Source organism: Artibeus jamaicensis, unplaced genomic scaffold (genome assembly GCF_021234435.1).
Source record: "Artibeus jamaicensis isolate MK-2021 breed Jamaican fruit bat unplaced genomic scaffold, CSHL_Jam_final scaffold_584, whole genome shotgun sequence".
NCBI classification, from domain to species: Eukaryota; Metazoa; Chordata; class Mammalia; order Chiroptera; family Phyllostomidae; genus Artibeus; species Artibeus jamaicensis.
This window is the reverse complement of record NW_026522048.1, coordinates 10247276-10273200: the sequence shown is the minus strand read 5'-3', so window position 1 is coordinate 10273200 and position 25925 is coordinate 10247276. Positions and strand designations below refer to the sequence as shown.

Here is a 25925-nt window from a genome sequence, read left to right as displayed (position 1 = left end):
ATCAAAGATCTTGAACTGGGAATCAATCATTTATAGGTGTCATTTACAAAACGTGGCCTTTGCCTAATAGACTGACTTTGCAAGAATATTTCCAGCATGAAAATGCCTAAAATGTGCCATAGAGCGAAGTGTCGCCTCAGGCAGGAGCCTTCCAAATGCAATAGAATGAAAGTTATTTTGTGTTATCACTAAATTAAAAGGAATTTTGGTTTCTCCTATATGGAAACTTCTTTCTGTTAAGATATTTATCTATGTTCATTCTAATTCTAAAATGGACATTGCTCCAAAGACTGGGTGTAAGATGGTTATGGATTACCCGGGACATAGTTTTCAACATAAGAAATATTATATATAAAAGATCAATGGGTTCCTAAGGTAACTTGCCCAAGGGCAACCACACACTAGAGATGCAATAGAGCATCACTAGTCTGAGGCTCTGTTTCTCAGTCTCTGAAAGGTCACAATGCCTGGTGAAAGGAAGTTTCTACTCCTTTTTCCCTGCGGACCAACTGAATCTCAGTAGTGTTCTCCAACTGCCTTTCTGCGCTCCTTTCTCAAGTCTTTGTGCCCCTTCCCCAGGCCTGGGGACCCAGTCTCTCCCTTCTGTGCCCTAAAGTGTGCAAGTGACAAAACTTCACATCTCTCAGTGCAATTAATTTTAGTTGTTTGAACAATTTAGTTCAATCTGTCTATACTAAAATGTGAACTTCTAAGTGTGTACTTTTACAGCATTTATTTTATTTTATTTCATTTTATTTTTTGTTTTAGGAGTTTTCTGCCCTTTACCCCCAACCCAGCCCACCCCCCCAGCCCTCTCACCTCCCTCCCGTTTCCACCCCCCCTTGTTATTGTCCATGTGTCCTTTATACTAGTTCCTTCAAACTCTTCCCTCCTTCCCCTAAAATTCCCTCTTTGACAGCATTTTTTAAAAGATTTTTTATTAATCCCCAAAAGGTCCATAGTAAGTTGATCTTTAGCAGATATAAAATAATAAAGTAAAAAAAAAATTCAGTATCAGAAAAAGTACCCGTCATTAAGGAGGTTATCACTCTAGGTGAGCTTTGGTACGGGCAGACCCCTGATCTCTGCATGTTTTCACAGTTTGTACCTGCCTCAGCTTCAGATCACAGCCATTATCAAAACAGTATTACGTTGGGGTTTTTTGTTTGTTTTTATTCGTTTTTTTTTAACAGCTACTTTCATGGTGGTTCATAGAAAAGGTGGGTGAGGACTATACAGATCATTATTTCTTTACTCTCTTAACCTTTACTCCTTGTTAATCAATTTCTTTCATATTTATTTATTTATATGTCACTTTATTTGTAGAAGGATACAGAAGTATCTTGCAAATATATTTCAAATAATTCTTATTTATTTTTACACATAGAAAATGAGTATCTGTTACCCTATAGAAATATAGTGTAATGTTTCTATGAGTATGTATACCCATAGAAAATGAGTATAGCAAGCTTGGACATTTTAGTATAAATAGTTTTTACTTTCTCATTTGTTATTATTTCAATATTAATGTTTCAATGACTGTAAAACATTCTTGTCTGTAATTCCAATGGCACAGGATAATATGCTTTGCCTGATTTATTACAGAAATGTAGTAAAATAACTGTCAAGTGGTTTGGGTATGAATTTTTTATTACAGAGGTCTATCTCCAATTTTACTACTTATTGAAGTTTTTGTGTTAATAAAGTCACTAATACATTAGACAATATGACTCAAAGGTAGTAACTAATGGATTCATAATCAGACCCCAAATCTAAACTTATTCAAAAGCATGTGAGGCTGATGAGAGTAGAGCCATAGAGACTGATGGTAGATAGCAGGTTCTGGGAGTGAAGGATTGAGGAGTCTGTGTTAGCTTCCACAATGTTGAGTGCCATATGTCATATGTCTTTATTATTTGTAAGAAAGAACTTAAATAATTGATTTTAAGTCAACCCGGTTAACATATGCTCTTTTCTGCTTGAGGCTCAGGCATGTTATTTTCCATAGAACCTGCTCAATTTCTTCATGCTAATTTCCCTCAGTGCTCTGCCTCCACATGCCCATAAGAGAAATGAATAAAAAGAATGTCTAATCAGTCACTCCAATATTAATTTTAGGAAGTTATCTAGTTGACCAAAAAATAAAGTCATTATGATACTTTGTATTAAGTATCTTGAGGGATTTTTTAGTTAAGAGATTAAGAGATTATTGTCTGTTTTATAGTTAAGAGATTACTTACTTTGTTATCTACCTCTTTATTTACATTCTAAGTTTTATCCTATAATTGTTGTATATGTAAACTCATTGTTTAATTATATCTTACCTGGTTGGACAGAAGATCTGAATTCTTTCACTTTATCCTTTTTTTTCTGAAGGAAAGATTTAGTACTCTATAATTTCATGAGAACATTGAAGGATACACCAAAATAATGTTTTAAACTCTTATTTTGAGTGATAATTTTATGATTTCATGATGCACATTTTATATTTAAGTTTTACACAATGCAAGCTGTATGTATTAGAAAGAATATTTAATATTTTGGGCTCATCTATTTCACATTTGCTAAGTTAACAAATGACCCTTGGGTTTTGTTATATGATAAACAAATGTACAAAACATTTTGTTCTGACTCCTTCAAAACACAGCCCCTTAACTCACTGAAGTGAGAAAGTTTTCTAAGAGAAAATATTGACAAGATCAGTAATACACACACAGGTAAAACAGAGACCTGTCTCTAAGATTGCTGAGACTGGCCTGGTGGATTGTTTTTTAACTAATTTAATTGTGATGCAGACAACCTTCCCAAAGAATTATAATACAAAATTAAATATCACAAGTTAAAGATTCTAGTAACTGAAAAAAGTTTTTTCCATCTTCTTTTGCACTTAGGTTACAGAAGTTTTGTTTTCTGTGGTAACTAAATTAGAAAAATTAGAATAACATTAATCAATGTTTCTAATATTCTTACTTGACAAATACTCAATTTCTTCTAAACCTCATTCTTTTCCTAGAAATTTTGTGCATTATTGCAATATTAAGGACCTTACCTATTTCAGTTGAGTGAATGTAATGGTACATTATTTTAAGATTCAAGGCTCAACCAAGTAATGAATAGAATTAAAATTCTCAGCAAAATGAAGCAAACCATTGAATTGCTAGTTCAAGAATATCTTTCCTTCTTATTGAATTTTTATTAAACATATAGCTATGTCCCCCAGAAACTTACCATTTGAAAGAATCCTATGAATGTGCTTTGTAAACAGTAAATCAGAATATATTTGGTTTTCTTATTGTTGTTATTTGTAATATTTGTAAAATTAAAAATTGTCCTAACCTATTTTCATATCGGGATTGTTAACATAATAATTGCTACTGTTCATGAGCAATTACTCTATGTTAAATTCTGTACATAATGACCTCAAGGAACTCTTTCTTTGTAATGATCTTTGTAGTAGTTACTAACTCTCAGTTTACAAGTGAACAACAAAAGATGCTTAGAGATTTTAAGTAACTGTTCAAGGTCATAGACTTAGTAAATAGGATGCCATGGTGCTAGCCCAAGTCTGATTCTGAGATAAGAAGATAACACCTATATTTATATGTGTATGTGTGTTTGACTCAGGGATACTGAGACCACCATAAACCCTCTCAAACAGACAAGTGCTCCTTCTTCAGGAAGCATTTTCTATCAAGGAATGATTCTAAGCAGGAGTGTCTAATCTTTTGGCATTTCTGGGCTTCACTGGAAGGAGAAGAGTTGTCTTGGGCCACACGTTAAATACACTGCGACAGTAATCACAAAAAATACATAATGTTTTAAGTAAATTTGTGATTTTGTGTTGGGCCACTTTGACAGCCATCCTGGGCTGCATGCGGCCCGCAGGCTGCAGGGTGGACCCCCCTGTTGGGAAGAACTCCTTTTGAAATTTTTTATTTTCTGATGATATGGGGCAAAGAGGTGATGGCATTTGAGCCTAAGTTCAAACTTGCAGAAACTGGACAGTCTTTAGCAGTGCAATTCTTACTGTGACTTTAATAAGAATACATAATATTTGACTGAAACAGGGAATTCTTTGTAAAATAGCATTTTAATGCCATCCATTCTTTGGTAGATTCTGGTTGTTAATTTTCCTTCTGTCTTAAACCATTTTACAAGCAATGGCAAAAAACATGAGAATTCCAAATAAGAGATGTCTGACCAATCCGTGAATCCAGGACAACAAATGGCCTGAAGTAGAGTAAAGATTAAGATATTTAATGCACATGTTCTTATACTAGCAAATGAAAAGTAATGCACTGTTTGTATACTAAATTATTAATGAATCTTTACTTCCAGATACTCTTCATTTTTCTTTAGACGCAAGGAGATTTTTGTCATCCAGTAAGTTACTGTGGTGATGCAGAGCTCTGCTGTGATTATTTCAGTCTAGTCAGGCGGTGTGTTCTGTATTTTAAAATGCCTATTATTGAGCATTTTGTTGTTTAATGTGCTGTTTTTCAAAGCCACTCCCATGCCTTCTGCTTAACACGTGTTCTCTATAATAATGCATGCTGTTGATACAGTAAAGTTAATCTTATCAAAATGCACATTGATTCATAATGTGCATTTCTAGAGAATTTGCTGTGTTCTCCTGTTGTGTTAGTTTGGATTGTGAAACAAGTATTCATCTAGATTTCCTCACATGCATCTTGTCCTACTATAACCATGACTCAAGAGCTGAATTTGCTATCTAACAAGTGTAGGCTGGGTTTATACTTCATACAAGCTCATTTCAATGGCAGCACGTGGTAATCTGTAAGGACCAAGATGATGACATTCCTGGTCTTTGACTCTGGAGCGTACGAGTGGCACATGTCATGGAATCTTTACTCCTGCCCTGACTGCTGTATAGCAAACTGTGCAAACTTGTAAGCACTCCTCTGATACTCAGAAATGCCATTCTTATCCTAGTACAAAAATTACTTTACACATTCTGAAAGCAAACTGTCAACATTGGACCCCCCCCCAACTGATTGAGTGCTTCCGAGACAATCAGTGAATTCATGCAGAGGATATGAATGGAGACATAAAATGCATTTGATTTCAAAATCCCAAATCTACTATAGAGGAATCATTGTCCATGAGCCACAGTGCTGGATGGAGCTAGTGCTCCCAACATTGTTACTGACCATGAATAACACTTAGCATTATTAAAACAGAGGAAACCAGGCCTATTTCTACTCTACTCACATTTAGCATTTTGGAATAATAATTAATCTTATTTTACTTTATGTCAACTAATTGCCAAGTTCCTTTTGACAGAATTAAAACAGTTATGTAAATACCTTTTTCTCAAAAGACCTGCTTGATCAGATTCAAACATTTGTCAAAGATGCTGTTGAGCTAAAGATTGAAGTGATTACACCACACATAAAAGATCCATCTCTAATCAGCCCTCAAAGCTGACCTCTTGGCATTCCGGACTCACAAGTGGTCTGCTTGAGCAACTCTGCTGAATGTCTTTCTTCATCATCATTAAACATAATCCTTTTACTCCTTTTGCTTTATGCCATTAGTACCTTAGAGAAAATGCTTCCATTTTCGTTGAATCCTCACTGTCTTTCTTCTTTCATCAATTTTTTCTTCTATTGTCCTCAGTAGGTTCCTGCTCAGTCAGAGCTCTTATTTTGACAGAGATAAATATAATAGTTTGGGTTAATGGAAATCATTATACAACACCTCTATATAATCATATTTGTTAAAGTACCTGTGGTCTTCTTTCTAATTTAGTTTTCTCAGGTTGCCTTCTAACCCTAACACAGGAACTTCAGTGCCTACCTGCCCGGCTAGTTAATAGTTCAGGCTGCAAGGACTTCTTTTCAGATGGTGCTATGTCATCTGTCTCCTCTTCATTAAGTCCTCACTGGGAACTTTGACCGTTTCTTCACACGGCTGTCAGCAGGTTCTTCATCCTCTCTCTCTACTGTGTCAGCCCTATTGCCCCCGAGGTAGCTAAGCTGATGCCCATGGTTTGAATTTAGAATGCATGGTTGGCAAAATGAAACAACTGTCAAGAAGTTGTTTCCGAATGTGCTAATGTGCAGAGGCTTAGTAATAAGGAAAATACAACTCCTATGCCCTGGGAATCTGAGCTCTTTGACTGTCAGCAAGAGTGTGGCTTTCCCATTTCACCTTGCCTGAATAAAAGAAATAACAATTGGGCACCTATCAAGTGTGTGGCACTGTTCTAGGCACTGAGAATACTGTGATGGAAAGGGGGGGGCATTGCCTCAAAGAGCTGCCCTTCAAATAGCTAAGGTCCTTTTCAGTCTATTTGGCCTTACAGATATGAGGAAACATACTGAGGAAGTACTCAGATAGCACTTACTAATTGATTGCTTTTCTAATTAAATAAGAAAAATATCACATTACTAACTTATTCAAGTTGTATGTTTGCCTTATAAAATGAAATTTTAGCATCAGCTACATAGTACCAGCTATTGGCTAAGATCATATTTTTCATTTATATTGAAGACCACAGAGAAGTTATTGGTGGTTTTATAAAGAATGAAGAAATATCTGAAAGAATGCTATTTTAGAGGCTAGCACAAACAAAAACAATAATAGAGAACAAAAATTCAGACACCTTTGCAAGCATTACAATGCTTTGGAGAAGTGATAGAATATTATTTATGAGTAGATGTAAATGTCAAAACAATCAAAAACACTCAACATTTTGCAAAACTTGGAAAAATTAATTAATATGTTTTACCAGAGAGATAGATTGTTTAAAACTTTTTATTATGAAGTACACAGTAGTTTGTACAAATTATATTTTTTGTATCAAGGCAATAGAATTTGAGGCTCTTTTCTTTTTCTCCTCACTTAACTGGTTGGTAGAAAGCACAGCATCTGAACTTGTTCTGTGCCACTAGTAATGCCACTTAAGCTGCTCATCTATATGCCATCATCTATGGCTCTCTATTTGGACTAAATTTTAGCTCCCTATAGATTTCAACTAATTGACCTTGAGGGAAAGCTGAGTCTCTGTGACAATACGGTCTTCAATCACCACTGCCAACATAAATAAATGGTTCCTCTCTGGATCTATCAAGAGTAATCTGAGTGGAATTTAAGTTTTTGATAGACTTAAAAAAAATGAGCCCAGACATGAAATAATACCCTTTTCAGCAGAAAGGCATAGGATTTAAGAAAACTAAGATTCACATGATAAAACTGTTCATCCTTTTATATTGGAAAGTGGTCAGTTATCTTATTGAAATCTGGACAATTTCCAAATCCACTTATGTACTAATGAGCTGAATATGATAGAACAATAACCTTAAATATTCTAAGTGAATAAAAGAAGAGTACCCATAATAAGTAAAATGCTATCCATTTAAGGGTTTTTAGAAGTTGTAAAAAAATGTTCATGAAGATAAGTGTTCTGTTGAGTTTCTTTGTGGGTCTCCACAAAGCACTTGATTTGAAAAGAGAACTCCTTATGAAATAATGTTATTGACTTTCAAACATGTCAATTTTTATGTGTATCTAACCAAATATTTTTACCTAAAGGAATTTAATCACCTCATCAGTAATAAAGAAGTCAATAGATTTTCCTCACTTATATCCCACCTAGTTTTCTAATTTCCTCTATTTGTTATCCAAACTAATAGTTTTTCTTATTTAAAAATTAAATTTTAAAACCATACAGAAAAACAAAATTTATAACATAGTGAATACTTAAGGGGAAAACATACCTATACAATGTAAGGCTAAGAATCACAGCAATTATATGGATACCACAGACAACAAGAAAAAATTCTAATTTTTATTTGAGAGAGGTAACTCATGCCCATTTTGGCATAAGCTATCCAGATAGGTGCTTGAAGATTTTATTTCAAACATAATCGTGACATAACCATAGACAGGACAATTACATAAAAATTAGATTCTTAGAATCCTTGTTTCTTACATTATATACATTCAAATGAGAAGGACAGATTAGATAACATGATTAGGTTGAAATAAAGAGAGGGATATGAAAGGAAATAAAGCCAAAGCAGGGCTTACTTCTTTTATTATTATTATTTTTATTTCAGTGAACAAGAGTAATTTTATTATTTCTATCTCTAATTTCCAAACAAAGTATGTAGCTCTTGTTAACTTCTTTTGTTAAGTGAGAAGATATGGCCCTTGTTTATATTTTATGCAGTTTGTTCATACATATAGTGATTATACTTCTCCAAATCTTTGAGATAGGACCTCCCGAGAATTCTCAATGGTATAATAGTTTCATGAGAAATTGATCTAATTCAGATAGTTTTGTAGTAATCAGAGCATTTATATTTAGCTTACTGTGTATCTTGGTCTAAATTCATCCATACTGTATACTTAACAGTGATTTACTCATTGTTTACCGTGAATAAGGTCAGGAGGGGCCTGCAGTAAATCAAGTGTTAATCCTGCCCGCACCTTCAAGTATACATGAACCTTAATGCTTGTGTCCTTAATGCGTGTACTTAAACAGCCATAATACAAGATAGAAGGTGATCTGTCCTAAGAAAGTTGGTTTCACCAAAGGAAGATATTTCTTTGTCATAGGACAGAGAAAATTCCATGGAGGAATTAACACTTGAGCCAACTATCGAGGAGTCAGTAGACTCTGGTTGTGAGAAAAACCCTGGAAGGGTGCAAACTGAGAGGGGGGAGGGCCAAGAGAGCATCTAGAGTGTGAACAGTGCGTGAAAGGGAATTGTGGGGGTGACATCAGAAGGTGGGCATGATTAGGAATGCTTCCACGTGATTCTATAAATCTGCATTTCCAGTCATTTCACTAGATTTCTGAATTGAGAACTAGAAAATCAGAGTTGGATTTGCAGTCTAGATATTTGTGACCACTCTTTGTGCAGAAACCTTGGCTAGGAAGAATAAAACAGAAAATCTTGCTGCTAAATCTAGCACAATCTAGTCTACCCATTTTTTGAGTAAATTTAAAAGAGAATATTCTTATAGGAACAAAATTCTCTCTATATCATTAGAAATTGTGCATTGGTAAGAGAAGCTTGAGTTATACAAAATAAAAGAGAAAATAACTGTAGTACTAATGATAGTAGCTAACATGTATGTATGTATTGTTTACCAAAGTCAGGGACTTTATGAACATTTTTACATATATGAGCTTGATTTACATAATTTTAATCCATTTTCCATATTAGGAAACTGAGGCTAAGAAAGATCAAGTAGCTTCCTCAAGGCAATGTGACTGGTGTATGTTGGAGCAGGTATTTGAAACCATTAAGGGCACAGTATTTTCTAAGGAAAGAATTCACAAATATCTACTTAAATCCAATAGCTAGCTAGCCAGTTATGGTTTAAAATTAATATCTTTAGAGAAATTTTTAACATGCAAAATAAAATAGTAAAATAAAATAAACTTTCTGTGCATTTTTCATTAAAAGTAAACTGACTTCAAAGAAAAACATTTTATTCAACTTAATTTCTAAATGAGAATAGAGATCATTAGTTTTAAAAAAGTGCACAGATATGAATGATATAGATAGTAATATGGTACTTTAGGTATTTCTTGCTCATTTATATTTTAACATGATTATTCATGTGTAACATTTCTTGGGAATTTCATAAACATAACTGATTCATCAAATGATTTACTGATGGCTGCCCAGAAACTAGTTCTATTTTAGATTTGGATATTGCAGTAAAAAACATTTTACCAGTCAAAACTGGATACTCAAGTAATCTTGGATCCTCTGGAAAAAAGAGAATTCTGATTCTGATTGTCCTTAAGTAGATGGACTGTGAGTCTGTAATTAAATCAGATATCAGTTTCTTTGAATTTCACCAAGCACAAACTGAAAAATGTTCCTTGTTACTTTAAAAATGATCTCCATGCGACTCAAGAATTTCCCTTTGTTTGGTAGGAAGGAAATTGATTTACTATTTCAATATCTCATTTATTTCTCTCTGACACTCAGTTAATTAGGATTTTCCCTCCCTAAGTCCCTTTCCATTTCTATTTCTGAGGAGCATCACGGCATTGGAGCATACGGATCAGGCACCTCGGGGAACTAGGGCAATGTGGGTTTAGTCCACAGTGTCTTTTTTTCTTGATGGTCTTTGCTGAAGGGTAGTTATTTCTGATTGTTTCCTCAGTCCCTACTGTTGCCACCTCAAAAGGATTTCCTAGGCCTCTAATTCAGATTCTGTCTTCCTGTTGCAGAACCAAGGGTATTCCTGATTCAAGAGCCCATTCAGCCATCTCCACATCCACCTAGAGTCAGGATTTCTCTGTTGCCTCCCTAGAATTACGAGAGGCTATAGTGGAAAGCCAACTCACCCACAAGCCCCTGTTCAGACACTGCTACCTGATTCCTTCCGATGCTGTGTTTGATAGCGAGGTGCTCCTCCAGGCTACAGCCTGAGAAACTGGGACATATCTCTTTCTGCATGAGAACACCAGCAGTGTTAACCAGATTCCATTGTTCTCCTTGATAATACTTGCTCCACCATGCATATTTTTCACCTGTGGTAGAGTAAAAGATACTTCTTTTTGACTCACGTTTTCTTCATTGAACACAATCCCTTTGTGACCATTTTCATAATATTTATTATGTCACATTTCTCAATCTAATATTCTCTTTTGCTCGTCCTTTAATACAAACCCCATCCTCTTGTAAATAGTCTTCACTGAAGGAATACAGTAAGAGCATCCCCAATAATATTTAAAATTTAAAGCTCTTTATAAGCTATACGTGTCACTTAACCATACCTTGTGCCTTCTGTGTTTGTGCAGTGCTAATGTGTTGTGCATGACAAGCGTGTTACTAAAGCTGTGCCCATCTCTGAATTTGTGTGTTGTGCAGTCTACTTAGTTGTTAGAAATAATTTCATTTTTTTCAGAGTAGAAATGACTAATGAACTGTCACAAAATATATGACTAAAATAACTGAAATGATTGTGATTTTGTTGTAATAATATACTTATCAAAACTCACAAGACAAAACTCGGGCAATATAATGTCATTTTTCAATGATCCATTCTTCCTGGTTCAGCACTCTCTGTGGACAAAGAAAACATTTTTCCAAATCCCCATTAACTTTCTTAGAACACTAAATACTATGCAATACATTAAAAAGTGACCCGTTTTTAATGTAGTGCTCGCAGTGCCTAACAATACAGAAAAGTACCTTCTTAGCTTGAGAAGAGAAGCCAAATTATTATTTGTCTATATTTGGGTCCAAATAATATATAATATTTTGAAATGAAATAGAGTTTTAAGTAATGATCACATGTAAGTTAAAGGCATTGCACATTGTACATTACTGGTTTATGTTTTTCTTGTTTTAATCTAGAACTCTTTTAGAAAGAGCCATACCCTTGCCTCATTATGTATTTAATACAATCTCTGTTGCAGGTTACTTAGTTATAGAAAATCCATCAAGTAAGTTTATCAAATATCTTTTATTCTTTTTGAATATCAACTTTAGACTCACTGATTTGATGAATCTTACTGTGTGGTTCCTTTTTTTGTATGTTTGTTAGAAAAGCCTCCAAGCTGGATATAAATCATAAAAGCATGACTAATTGCATGGTAACTGGAGAAATGCTTTCTCTCTCTCTTGGGGTGAAGTCTGCATGTCTGTATTTTAGCTTGGGAAGTAATACGGGGATATTTAAACTCCTTGGGGTTTAAAAACCATGTCATTATGAGAATGAGGTCACTGCAATATTTTATATCTTCTAAAACCTTGTAATGTAGAAAATGTTTTCTGTATGACAAAGAGGTATTATGTGCTTTAGGATTCAATGATAACTTTATGTCCTTACATTTACTTGAAAACTTTCTTCATTAAAATGTTAAATCATTCACTTAAAGCCACTTAAAAAAAGAAGGAATTTTGAATCATCAATACAAAAAAAGTGCACTTAAAGGAGAAAATGTTGAAAGTATGGCAGAGTGACTTTACGGGTCTGGGTGGTTTATGGGTTTTGAAATGTCCATTGTTCTTTAACTCGTTAACCAGTGCCCATGCTAAAGCGAAAGAACCCAATCTAATGTGACTCCATTTTGTACCTTTCCTTGCTTGGAGGCCCGTAAGCAAGAAATCCTTCCTGCAACATGTTGAAGAGCTTTGCACAAACAACAACCTAAAGTTTCAAGAAGAATTTTCGGTATGTTACTAGCAGTTGTCATAACATTGCCAGACTTCCAGTCGTTCTGTGTGTCACATTTCATGTCCATTTTAAGCAAGCAAGACCATGAAGGACTCTGGCCTTGATAATCAATACCCAATTACCAGGTTGATTGTTTGGATAGTAATGTTACACCGGGCGGCCTCTGATACAACCTGATCAGAATTATTCACCTATTGTGTCAGGAAAAGGTGCCCTTTGGCAGACCTCCCGGGGAACAGCATCCTGGCCTCCTTTCTTCTCTGCTCTCTTATCCAGATGTAGATGCTAATCCATGGTGCTGTTTTCACTAGTTTTTGTTTGTATGTGAGGCTCAGGTTATACCATAATTATAGTTCATATTCAAGTAATTGTTTTAGATATAGAGACTAATTCCAATTTATATTTGCCTGCTTTGCCTGTGTTTGTGGTATAGGTGAACCACAGAACAGAAATTGATGTTTCCAGAAACTATAAAAGTAATGTTATTTCCAGAACTATCCAAAAATAAAAAAATAGATAAGTAATGCCTGTGTTTTATAAGGGCTATTTTTATGTTGCTATAAAAATAAAGTTGTTTTATGTTATGGAGAATAAGTGAAGAACTTGTTACCTAAAAACTATTTAAAAGTTAAGAATAATTTTGTTGCTTTTAATATTTTAGATATCTATAAAATTGAAATTATTTTAAAACATAAGGTTTTAAATAACTGAGTTATTTAAAATAACTGAGTTATTTAAAATAACTCAGATCTGAGAGTTATTTTAAAACTTGTTACCATCTTTGCTAACTTGAATGACTAGTTTGTATTATAAAAATAAAACATATTTCTAAATGTCACCAAAAATTTATTTCTATATTTTTTCACAAAATTCACAGTGTCTGAACTTATGAAACAAAGAATCAAACAATAGGCTTGAATAATTCAGGATTATAATATTTCAGTCTCTGAGGGAATAATAACAAAAAATGTGAGAAGATTAATGGTATTTCCTACAGCTTTTGGTTATGCTTCTTAAGTAATATTGGTCTGGACTTAACAAAAATCAGTGGTACCATAAAACTCTTTTTAACATTTACACAGCAAGAACTCCCAATTTTTCAGGAGGAAAAGTGTAATTTCACTAGAATAGAAGCGAATATAATTACATTATGCATGACTAAATAGAAGAAAAGTTTTATTACTAATAACATTTTCACATGTATTATATTGAGGAATTTTCTAGTTCAGCTTTTTTGGAGATCATGGTTTTAAGAACTTAGGGTGTTTTTATATGAATATAAGGTTTTATGTAACTATGATATAAATGCATCTATATTAGTAAGGGACTTTTTAATGTTTTTATCCTAATGCTGTATTAAGTTTTTTAAAGCAAAATTATGTTTTAATAAGCAAATGTATATTTGATGTATATATTTGAAAAACCTTAAAATTCAGGTTATATTCACTTTATACTTAAATATTTAAAACCTCCTGCTATGTCATAGGCATTGTATTTGGCACATTGACATGTACCAGTTCAACATTTAATAGCTAAGTGACCTTGGGCAAATCACCGAAACTCTCAGCGCCTGTTTTCTCATATCAAAAACAGTAGTACGTAACTTCATTGAGTTCTGAATGCTAAAATGGCTGAATGAGTATGATACCGAGAATCGTGGCTGGCAAAATTGTTAGCTATTATGACAATTATTCCTACCATAAAGAAGCTCATATTATGATAAGAATTGCAGACATGTATTAAAAATTACAAAGGCACTGTATCATGACAGAGATATTTCTAGTGAAATGAGGATCAACTTTGTCTGGATAGAAGTAAGAAAATACTTCACAAAAAGGTGTCCTTTGAGATGAACTTTAAGAAGAACAGAAATCCAATGAGTAGATAAATATAGATATTCAAGAGAGAGGGAATGAATGAAAAAGTGTAAGGATGCAAAACAGTGCAACTCAAACTGCGACCTCACTGGAAAGAAGAAATAGTAGGAGAAAGAGCTAAAAGTTGGGACGATGGTGGAAGCCCTTTGTACCAAGATAAGAATAGGCCACCAAGTGTAACATTACTAACCAAACAGTCAACCTGACAATTGGGTATTGATTATCAAGGCCGGAGTCATTTAAATCTATAAATGGGTATTTTGATGTGAAATAATTATAGATGCACCCTTTTCCGGTAATTTCCAATTCACCTTTCTTCTCCTCTCCCCCACACAGTTCTTTTCTTACAAATATGCTCCCCAAACCCTGACAAATGGAAGCTGTTCTAGGATTCCTCACTTAGTTCATCTTTATTTTTCTAAGCCTCTGGTGCCAACACACTAGAACTCAGATGTTTACACGGTCCCTCTCCTGTAACACATATCTGCTTGCAAAAGACTGTCCAGATTTTCTGTTTGAGGAAGAATAAGGTGGAAGGGAGAATTACCCTGTTAAAGTAAATTACTTATAATAATGTTAAATGAATTGTAAAAACAAGTGTTTTTAATAGTGTTCAAGGATTTTGGCAAGTTGAGACATCCCTAAAATGGAGAACTATAAATTTCACAAATGTAAATCTCAGCTTCACAAAGTAATGCATACATTTTTGTACCAACTTTTTTTAGCACCAACTTTCTTAATGATAATATGATGACTTTTCACCAAAATGTCAATAATAGATCACCCTGACCCTTCATCTGTGTCTGATAATTCTTATTGCATCTTTCCATTGTACTATCGATTTAAAAATGTCTTCTGAGCACAGGGATTGACCTTTGGCATTTTCTCAAACTGACCATTGTTGCACTAATTAATAGGCATGAAATCACACTGCCTGAGGAGAAAAAACAAAAAATAAATCACTGAACTCCTTTCCCCTCCTAAGTAGACATTAAAATATTAAATAATATTATGTGAGGACCTGATAAAACCATTAAGAAAATATGGGAAAAGGTGACTAATGTGGTTGCCACATTGTAGAGCTTCCCAAAGTACAAAATAATCATACAAGAAAGCAATAGCCCAACTGACCGATTTTATCTACTATATTTTCAGTGAAGGTTTACCTAAGATCATTAAGGTTAATTTGACCTTGTTTCTGCAGTTAGGAGAGGTGTTTTCAATTTAAAAATAAAAGAATTTAGAAAAAGAATTGTGTTTTACTAAGTGGAATTTCTTGCCTCTGAAATCAACCTAAACTTTGTAATGACTTCATTCCACAGGAATTACCCAAATTTCTTCAGGATCTTTCTTCAACTGATGCCGACCTGCCTTGGAACAGAGCAAAAAACCGCTTTCCAAACATCAAACCATGTATGTACATTTACTGTGTCTGGTTTTAGCAGTGAAATGCTTTAATGTGACCACAAAAGGTATTAACATGTTTTTATTTCTTAAATATATTTTATTGCACATTAATTAAATTATAATAATATGTTTTGTTAGTAACAGCTTTCAAGTTTTTTGCTTTGTTAAATTTATTAATGTTAATAATACATATTTTTCAGTTTGTTCATACAAGTTTCACTTAATGCAGGTGCAAGAAACTGTAGATCTAATAGTTTCTTAGCTTTGTAATTTAACCCAAGTAACAAAACACTCTAACATCTTTCTACAGACCTAGTTTTCAAATGAAAAGAAAAAGTTCACATGTAACTTTGTGCATTAGTTTCCCTTAAAAGTATTGCAAGGTTTTCTTATGGAATATAAAAAATACATTGTAAAATATTCATTGAGAATAAATATATATGTATATATTTACCAGAATTACTTTCACAATAAATCTGGGTTGTGCCTTACCATAATAAAAATGGCTTTGTTTTTCAATGAATAAGAAAAGAAGCCACATTATTGCTTTAAGAATTAAAGATAAAAACATATAATATAACTCTTAATAATGGCTATGTTTGATGTTATATTTTTGAACATATTTCTATCTATATTATAATTTAATCTTTTATAGTATTAGATAAAAAGTGACATTCGTGATGCTTTTAAATATTGTCAATGTTTTTTTTAATCTAAAGTTTTAAAATATCCTTTATTTTAGTGTTAACATTATAATTTTCTCTTTGTGTTATGTCTGTTTAAACCTATATTGAGGAAAATTCCAAACTTAAGAATTGAACTTTACTGTCTAGAAAGACATGGACTTAGAGGAGAATACAATCACAGACTGTAAAATTATAAAGTATGTGGATAGGAAAAAATGGTCCAAATTCTGATATTCTAGAACTAGAGGATAACTGAGACAGGAAACAAAAATTTTAAGGAAACATGATATAGGAGGTAGTAACCTAATGGAATCTCCTAATTCCCAAGAATTAGAATAGGATGAAAATACAAAGAGCTTTAATCCTAAAAATCCTTTCTGGAACAAAACAAATCATAAGTAAATGACTTTCAGAGCAGTTGACAAATAAGACATTATTATAGGAAACAAGAAATGTTTTACATCTCCAGATTTCTGTGCCATAACCTTTCTGAACAGGCCCTTTTGTTTTCCCTTTCAAAGAGCAGTCCTGGGTTGGATGCATATTTAATGTAATAAGCAGTATGAAAATTTCCATGTTTTTATATTAATCTGGACCTAAATTCCTTCCAGACTGCATCACGCTCACTCAGTGGTATTCTGTGAAAATAAGCCATAGTGTGATTGAAGGACAGTGCTATATCATATTTGACATTCATTTACAATTATTAAGTAGGCTGAATTAATTTATTATATATCAGTATATATAAAATAAGTAAATCCAATATGTTTAGCTAGTTGCCAAGTATCAGAGTGTCTAATTTAAGTATGTAAGATTTTGAGTTACAAGAGAGAGATTTTTAAATGTGATATTCCAATATTTTATTAAAATTTCCCTGCATCGTTATCTGAATTCATATCATGGCTATGAAAGAAAGCCAGACAATACTAGCTTGTTACTTACAGCATGAAAAAGAAGATAGGAGTGGTGGGTGAGGCCAATGAACAACCTTAAAACAACAAGAACTGCAGATTATGATTATCCCAACTCTTCATTTCGGAGGCTAAAATGAAAAAAATATTGTTAATGATAAACTTATGTTGTAAATCAAAGATGTTGTGGGATTTTAGAATGGGCACTTCATGCATTTTTTTTCTTTGCTAGGGTCAAATGGGTAATGTCCAATTATTTTTTGTTTTCTTCTTAATTTCAGTACTGAAAACCTATTGACAATTCTTCAAATAATGTATCTACATCCAATAGCCCTTAACAGACTTGTAAGGGAAAACTTTTTCTTCACTGTCCTCTTACAGAGTTAGAGGTCTTATGAGAAATAATTTTGTTAGGTAAAATTTTGTATTTTTCAAGAATGTTATTAGAATAATTTATTAATTCAACTAATACATACTTCCTGCTATATAGTAAAAAAGCTGATAAGCCATGGGTGCTAGCTGAACACTCTGTGTTGTGATCCTTTTTGCCCTCTGACTTAGTGACTGGACATATTGTTCATTGTCTGTCTATTAAAGCTATTGTGAGGATCAGATGAAATATTCACATAAATCACTTTAGTAGAACAAGAAAAATGCAAGAAAATGATTGTAAGTAATCAATAGATTGCTTATTTTTAAGAACTTTTTAACTTTCTGAGTGAATAAGATTTAGTAATTGACCCTTGCAGCCTGTGGTTTGAGGATAACAAGCCCTTCCCTAGCCTGGATTAAAAGGCACAGTCACCTCTGTGGTCCAGGACACCCCACCTACCCACCCCCTCACACACTCACACACAGAATAAGCAAATGAGACGTTTAGAGTAAATACATTTCCCCACTGTGCTTGCAGAGAAGCCATAAAACTGAATAAATGTTTTTATTTTCTCGTAGAGAATGAATTAATGTTGATACGGTCTGAATTTTAGCTAGAGCCACCTGAGTGCATTATTTTCTCTGAGTAACACAGGAAATAGGATTTCAAGTTTCACAGTGTATTTTAGAAGATATTGGCTTACAGGGCTTAAAGATACTAGAATTAGCAACAAGTACTTGCTGAAGAGATGTGCAAATCTCTCTTTGACAGGACACAATGACCTTCAGAAGTGCTCCAACACTAAGAATAAAAAAATTGCTGACCCAAAGGTGTATCAAGTGAATAGAAACTCGAGGCTTCCCTTCCTTCATTACAGAACTAGCCACAATATCATTAAAATAGTTAGGTCACCCCAAATTCAAAATCTTTGGGGCATAGTCATTGGTGTGAATTTACTTAAAACGGTCTCCATTTCTAACTTTAAGCCCATTGGACAATACATTAATTACTAATAATACAGCTAAGCCATTTTAACACATAAGATATACTTGTTTTGAGAATGAGAAAATTTACTGAGTGCTTACTATTAAGTTCTCATATAAGTTTACCTCAAAGGATTCTAAAAAATAAGAATATTACAGCTGCACATTATAGCAGAGTTAACAAAGGAGCGGAGAAGTTATGCAATTCACCTGAATACTGATGGTGGACAAATCATCTCAACTCACACCCAAACCCATCTAGCCATCATTCCTTCAGTATTGAGTGCCTTACCATTGAAGTTAAAAAAAAGCAACCTTCACAGTAATTAAGTAGTGATAGATATTTTATTTTATCATTACTATATCTGCTTAAAATTAGCACTGAATATTGCAATCATAGTACCAACTTGGTAAAAAAAATCCTAGAGAAAAACATTTTATATTTTCAAGAAAAGAAATGGATAGAGGATCATCTACTTTTTCCAGACTTTAAAAGAATCCAAATAATAATAATTAAAATTTTGGTATTAAATAAAGAATAGGCAGGTAAATTAATAGAAGAGAATAAATAGTCCAGAAATAGACCTAATATACATAGAGAGAAATCCAGTAAATTATAAAAGTGATGTTTTGAATAATAAGGAGAAGTGTGGAGTGTTAAAATTAAGACTATTTGTTGTTTCAAATGGCAACAAGCAAACAAATAATAAAGGATAGATTTTTATCTTGTTCTGTAAAATAAATAGTTAAATCCCAATGGATTAAAGATTGAAATACTTAAAAGCAGAAAAACACATTATAATTCTAGAAGAAACTATATGAATTGAATTTGTAAAAATAAGAATATTGTCAGCAAACACCTGTGCATGAATGACAAAAGAAACTATAATAGAGCCACAATACAAAGAAATGAGAAATTTGATTACCAAAACAAAAATCAATTTTATGTATGGTAAGACATTACAGTTAAATTGATAGAGTCAAAGACAAGCAACAAACTAAGAAGAAAAGTTTAACACGCACCGCAATAGGCCACATATAACCTTCATTTTTAGTATAAAGTATTTTTAATAGGAAAGGTATATAATATGAAAAGGCATCTAATAGAAAGGTATTTATAATGGCCAATAAACAAGCAAAGGAGCTCAATTGTACATATTCTTAAGGGGTACCAGAAGGGGGAAAGACACAACCACCAGTGGAAAAACTATTTGAACAAATAATAAAAGAAAATTTCCCCAATCTGGCAAAGGAAACAGACTTCCAAGAAATCCAAGAAGCCCAGAGAGTACCAAAAAAGTTGGACTCAAGAAGAAACACACCAAGGCATATCATAATTACATTAGCCAAAATTAAAACGAAGGAGAGAATCCTGGAAGCAGCAAGAGCTAAGGGGACAATCACCTACAAAGGAGTCCCCATCAGGCTGTCAGCAGATTTCTCAAAAGAGACCTTACAGGCAAGAAGGGGCTGGAAAGAAATATTCCAAGTCATGAAAACTAAAGACCTACAACCAAGATTGCTCTACCCAGCAAAACTTTCATTTAGAACGGAAGGACAGATAAGGTGCTTCTCAGATAAGACCAAATTCAAGGAGTTCATCATCACCAAGCCCTTATTATATGAAATGTTAAAGGGACTTATCTAAGAAAAAGAAGTTAAAGAAACATAAACAGTGAAAGGACAACAAGCTCACAGTTATTAACAACCACACCTAAAACGAAAGCAAACTAAAAGGACAGCTAGATCAGGAGTGGAAACATAGAAATGAAGATCTCAAGTAGGGTTAGCAACAGGGGAGTGGGAGGAGAAGACGGGGAGAGAAGGTACAGAAAACAAGTAGCATAGACAGTAGATAGAAAATAGATGGAGGGGGGGCAAGAATAGTATGGGAAATACAGAACCTAAAGGACTTGAGACACATGGACATAAGCTAAAGGGGGGGTAATGGGGGGGTTGGGGGGGCAGGGTGGAGGGGAATGAAGGGGGAATAGAACAACTGTAACAGCATAAACAATTCAAAAAAAATAAATAAATTTATTTAATTAAAAAAAAGAAGATCAAAATAAATACTATCAGATATTAATTTATATCTATTGAAGATAAGGTCATAAATTAAATGGTTTGATAATATCTTGTGGTAATAAAAGTAGAGAAAACAATTGTTTAAACACTTTTATTCATAGTGTGAATTGATATAATTAGAGGACAATTTGGGAATATCTTTCAAAATTTGAAATGCATAATATGATTTGGGAATTTTATTGCTGGTAATACACAAGTACATTTTAACATACGTTCAAAAGTTGTGATATTTATTCAAAATCAGATTTAAATCTTTGCACATGACACATTCAAAAAGTGAAATACTACATGTCTTTTTAAAATAATGATCTAGGTGTCTTTGTTTATGTTGATATGGAATGACACAGGTAAATGAAGAAAACAGTTTGCAGAATAGAATGTATATCCTATTTGTGATCTTTTATAAGTATGTACAAAAACTTCTGCAAACATACATAAGAACATATTAATAGTCACTATTGCTAGGTAGTAGAACTATGGGATAAGAGGGAATTTCTACTTTAGTTTATACCCATCTGTAATGTGGAATGTTATATTATGAACGTCTTTGTATTACATTTACAGTAAAAAAAGTAGTGGTCATTTAAAATTGAATAGCATTGACTTCCTACATTTTTTTCTAGATAATAATAACAGAGTGAAGTTGATAGCTGATGCTAGTATTCCAGGATCAGATTACATTAATGCCAGCTATGTTTCTGTAAGTTGCTACTTTTAAATACATTTTTATAAAGCATAAATACTGAAATTATATTACTCTCTATGTAAAACAACGAATGCATTACAACCTGAATGGGTCTTGATGTGCCAGCTCCTAATAGATACTTCATCTTACCAACCATCGTTTCACCAATAAGTGGCAGATGTACAACTTCAGGTCGCATATCTACTTGTCATCTCACTGTTTCATATGTCTCCTTCTCAATGTATGATCTGTATACAATGAGGCCTGCCAGTCTCTCTTTCAAAGAAAAGTAAACTGAATGGACAGTTATGTCCATATAATATAAAAATCTTTTATGCTTTTTTTTCCCTTCTAGAGCTGCTGTCTGTTCTTCAAGGGTTTTGTGATGCCATGTTCTTTTTTCTATCCTCACCTACCTGTAGAATGTGAAATCTGTTGCTGCTACTTAATACACATATACCCTAAATGAATCACGATTCCTAAATGTGGGAATTGTGACATGCCCAATATACTTTCTTGCATATCATAAATAATAAATGCTTGCTGAATTGCACTGAAGTGAACTAAAGCCAAATTGTTTTAGGAGCCCTCTCTCCCTTTCATTCACCATGGCTCTTGTGTTCCATTGATGCTTATCAATATTACAGCCACATAGAAACCTTATGTGCTCCTAAGACATCCACTTGAGGTGGCATAACCATAAAATCTCAGAGTTGGAATTGCCCTTATGGATAATTCAACTATTCACCTTGGAACTCTTTCTTAAAATTTCCTGATAAGTAGATGTTAGCCTCTCTTGGCACCGACTCACCCACTTCCTTCTAAAGCAGATGATTCTATTTTTGAATGACTCTAATACACAGATTTTTCTTTAATGAGATATGGGCTCTAACTCATACTTGAGCGTTTCCTCTTCTGCCCACACTTCCATAGATCCTTTATTCTTTTCTTATTTAGAGGTCTTCTCCCCCAGGCCTGCCATTCATTCCCTTTGGTACCACTGGGGCTCTGCTTATGTGATGTTCTGTCCTTTCCCCAACATCAGACAGAAGTGTCCTGTGTCCCATTATCTCCAAGACTGTTGGAGTAGGCAATTCATCCCAAATTCTATACTATTGACAATCATTCCAAAATTATAATCATGTTAGTTTTTATTTGGAAAAGAATGAATAATGGGAGAATAAGATTTTTTAAATATGATGTGAGGAGGGGGTGGAGAAGTTAAGGCATCCACTGAATTTCATCCTTTTTTTATGCTGGAACTTAAAAAGCATACACATTAACTATTGTGACAACATAGCTACTTCATTTATCAAATGTCTGATTTCCTTGAAAATGCAATTCTTTTCTAAAGATTTTTGTGAAATTCTGTGCTTACTAATTTTCATTGTAACCTAAATTCTATAGCATGTTGAAGTTTTGCTTTGACTTACACAGTGATATATATATTCATTTAGATATTTAAATTCAATCAATGCCCTAACGATCATATGTCTTATAAAACCACAGGACAGGACAAAAGCAAATGGTTCTGTCAGTAACCTATTGATTTGTACCATTTTTTAATTTACCAATTGGTAGATACAAGTTAATAGCTCACATCCTCTAATGTTTAACCAGAGATGGGGTAACAGTACAAGATATTCATATGGTTAGGAACAAAACCAGCTTTAGAGTGTTCAACAACCAGGAGAAGATGATAATGCAACATGAGCAATAAACTAAGAAGTCTGAATATATATACATATATGAGAACATGAACACACACACACATATACTCAAATGGTGTTGGAATATAGAGCTTACAGCAAGGTCAGTATGAGCCAAACACAGTGATGTGCATAATCATTACCGAGCTGCACGGTAAGCCGGCCCAAATGGAAAGCACATGAAGGCAGGTCCAGCACTGGAGTAGGCGGTATCCAGGGTGGAGCAGAAGTAGGTCTGCAGTTGTTCATATGGAAAATAATACAGTACTAAATAAATAATAACACAAGAATGAACTCTGTTTTGCATACTCACAACTGTAAACCTGCTTTGCCCCACCCTGTATTGTATTGTCCTTACTTTTCAGGTAGATCCTGTTTGCTCGAGTTTCCAGGATCAGATGGGAATGGACAGAGCTTAGACACTATAGTGGTCCTCACTGCTCCATCTCCAAATTCAGCCAGTCTTCAAATCAGAAAGAACATCTAACACTTCAGTTTTTCCTCACTCCCCAGTGGCACGTCTATCCAAAAGTTCATGAACAATTGTCCCGGGCACAAAAACAGAGTCCATCTACAAATGGTTCCTGGATTTCTGTTTCTTCAGGAGCTAGAGGAAAGGGGAGGACTACTATAAAGGGAGATAGGGAAGAAAGCAAAATAACTAGTATTCAGATGGAAAAGCAAAAAAAAAAAAAAATGATGTCTGGGAGAGAGAAAGGAGAGGACCAGCAAGCAGTCTGAGGGATGTACTTTAAGACTGGGAAAGTCTAGGCCAGGGTCTATAACTAGGTCAACATACCATCAACATGTGCATTTTTCTACTGTTCTTGAGAATTGTGCTCCTAGAGCTCGGACTCACAGAGAACTCAGAAAATTTTTGTGAACAATGGACTGTACAAGAGAGGTAGGGAGGAAAACAAACATTCCATCTCTGTAAACAACCACTAAGTGTACAAATGAATTTTGGGGAAGGGGAAGGTCTCAAACCCTCAAAATTATCTATCCTTTCAACCAGATGCTTGAAATTATATTAACTTGATAATAAGTTTACATAATTAGAGAAGAAAGATGAAAGGTTGTGATGCAAAAGAGCTGTAATAACATCAAAAATACCAGATTTGTTCCCAGTTTGATAGAATATTATAATAGCTAAGGACACTGAGTATACTCAATGTATTTCTATACAATATAGAAAATGATACTATATTCTCTGGCTACTGAGATATTTCTGCTTTTAAAGTAAATTTTACTTTATTTTTCTATTCCTTTAAATATTTTGATGTTTGGAATAGATGTAATTTTGTTACCACCTCTTTTTTTTATGCAGTAAGTTTCTTTAAGAAAAATCCACAGATACAGCTCAAGTTGCATGTTTACATTTCAGGTAAATGGATTAAGGGTTAGAACTTGGTAAAATGTGCAGGAGCCGTCATAATAGAGTTGAGACAAATTTCAGGTCTTATATTAATATTAGCTAAATGAACCTTCATATTGCCACGCCCACAGTACTTTTTTCCTTTCCTTCATTTGTATTTTCATTTACTTATTTATTTTTTCAAATGCAGTTTACACTTACTATTATTTTGTACTAGTTTCAAGTGTACAGTATAGTGGTTACACAAGCAGTATCTTTAAAAGTGTTCCCCTTGGTATTTCCAGTTGCCCGCCTTGCACTTTACATAGTTACTACAATACTACGGACTCTGTTCCCTATGCTGTACCTTACATCCCCATGACTATTTTGTAACTGCCAATCTCTGCTTATTAATCCCTTCCCCTTCCAATCTCCCAAACCCTTTCCCTCTGGCAACCATCAGTCTGTTCTCTGTTTCTGTACCCCACATCACTCTTGGTACTTAGAGCTCTGGAAAGTAAATGCTAACGCCACCGTTTAAGTAGATAATAATTTATTGGAGGAAGAGTATGAGAATATCTGCAAAACCCATAACTATCGATATGTGACAGAAACAGTGGAGTGGGTGAGGCTGCTGACTCGGGACTCACACCAGCTGAGAGACCTTGAGGAAGTTACTTCCATTTCTAACCTTCAGTGTCTTCATCTATTACATGAGGGTAATAACAGTACAAATTCACAAGGGTTTTTAGAAGAAATAGATTAATGAAAATATGAACTGTAAATTGCTTAGTATATTAAGTAAGCATTTGATTAAGGTCAACATTATTGCTGTTCTTTTATGTAATCTTAATGTTTTATTGAAAAGTTAGAAATACATGTTAAGAATGATTGTATAGTATATCACATTAGGTGGTTAAAATTATAGATTGGAAATTTTGAGTATCTAATATTATTTAGCATTCAAACTATACAATATTTAATAATATAAGATCATTTTACAATTAATATATTTTTGAATACTGCTCAGTAACTTAAAACTACTATACAGATGTATGATACATATACATTTATTGATGCAGTGTTGTGTTCGTGTCCTTCTAGGGTTACTTATGCCCAAATGAATTTATTGCTACTCAAGGTCCATTACCAGGAACAGTTGGGGATTTTTGGAGAATGGTCTGGGAAACCAGAGCAAAAACTTTAGTAATGCTAACACAGTGTTTTGAAAAAGGGCGGGTAAGTTTTTTGAAAATCTTTTCACAAAATGTTATTTTACAATTGTGTTAACATGTGTGTGACAATATCAGTTAATACTATGAGTTATCAATAACTTGGATCTCTATAAGGCACCTTTAACTTAGTGCCAAAAACTGTGCTTTATATCCATGTAACAGTGGTTCTTACAGCTGGTGATTTTTCTCTGAATACAGATCCGATGCCATCAGTATTGGCCAGAGGACAACAAACCAGTCACTGTGTTTGGAGACATAGTGATTACAAAGCTAATGGAGGATGTTCAGATAGATTGGACCATCAGGGATCTGAAAATTGAAAGGGTAAAAAAATGGATGGGGCAGGAACATGGCAGTAAATATGAATGCTCTGAATGTCTGCAGTAAAATTAATTTCTAGAACTATTCCTTTCAATAATACCTATATAGTCAATGAAGCCTTC

At 33.8% G+C, this 25925-nt stretch overlaps 1 protein-coding gene across 3 annotated transcripts in view; it reads left to right on the top strand.

The window, feature by feature from the left end:
• PTPRQ (protein tyrosine phosphatase receptor type Q) overlaps positions 1-25925 on the top strand; it is a 253107-nt gene that overhangs the window by 213846 nt on the left and 13336 nt on the right. For all 3 annotated transcript variants that reach the window (XM_053658806.1, XM_053658807.1, XM_053658805.1), the window contains 5 exons: positions 12093-12174; positions 15377-15467; positions 21123-21199; positions 25352-25486; positions 25681-25806. In XM_053658806.1, the coding sequence (XP_053514781.1) occupies positions 12093-12174; positions 15377-15467; positions 21123-21199; positions 25352-25486; positions 25681-25806 (511 nt within the window). The remainder of the gene's footprint in view (positions 1-12092; positions 12175-15376; positions 15468-21122; positions 21200-25351; positions 25487-25680; positions 25807-25925) is intronic.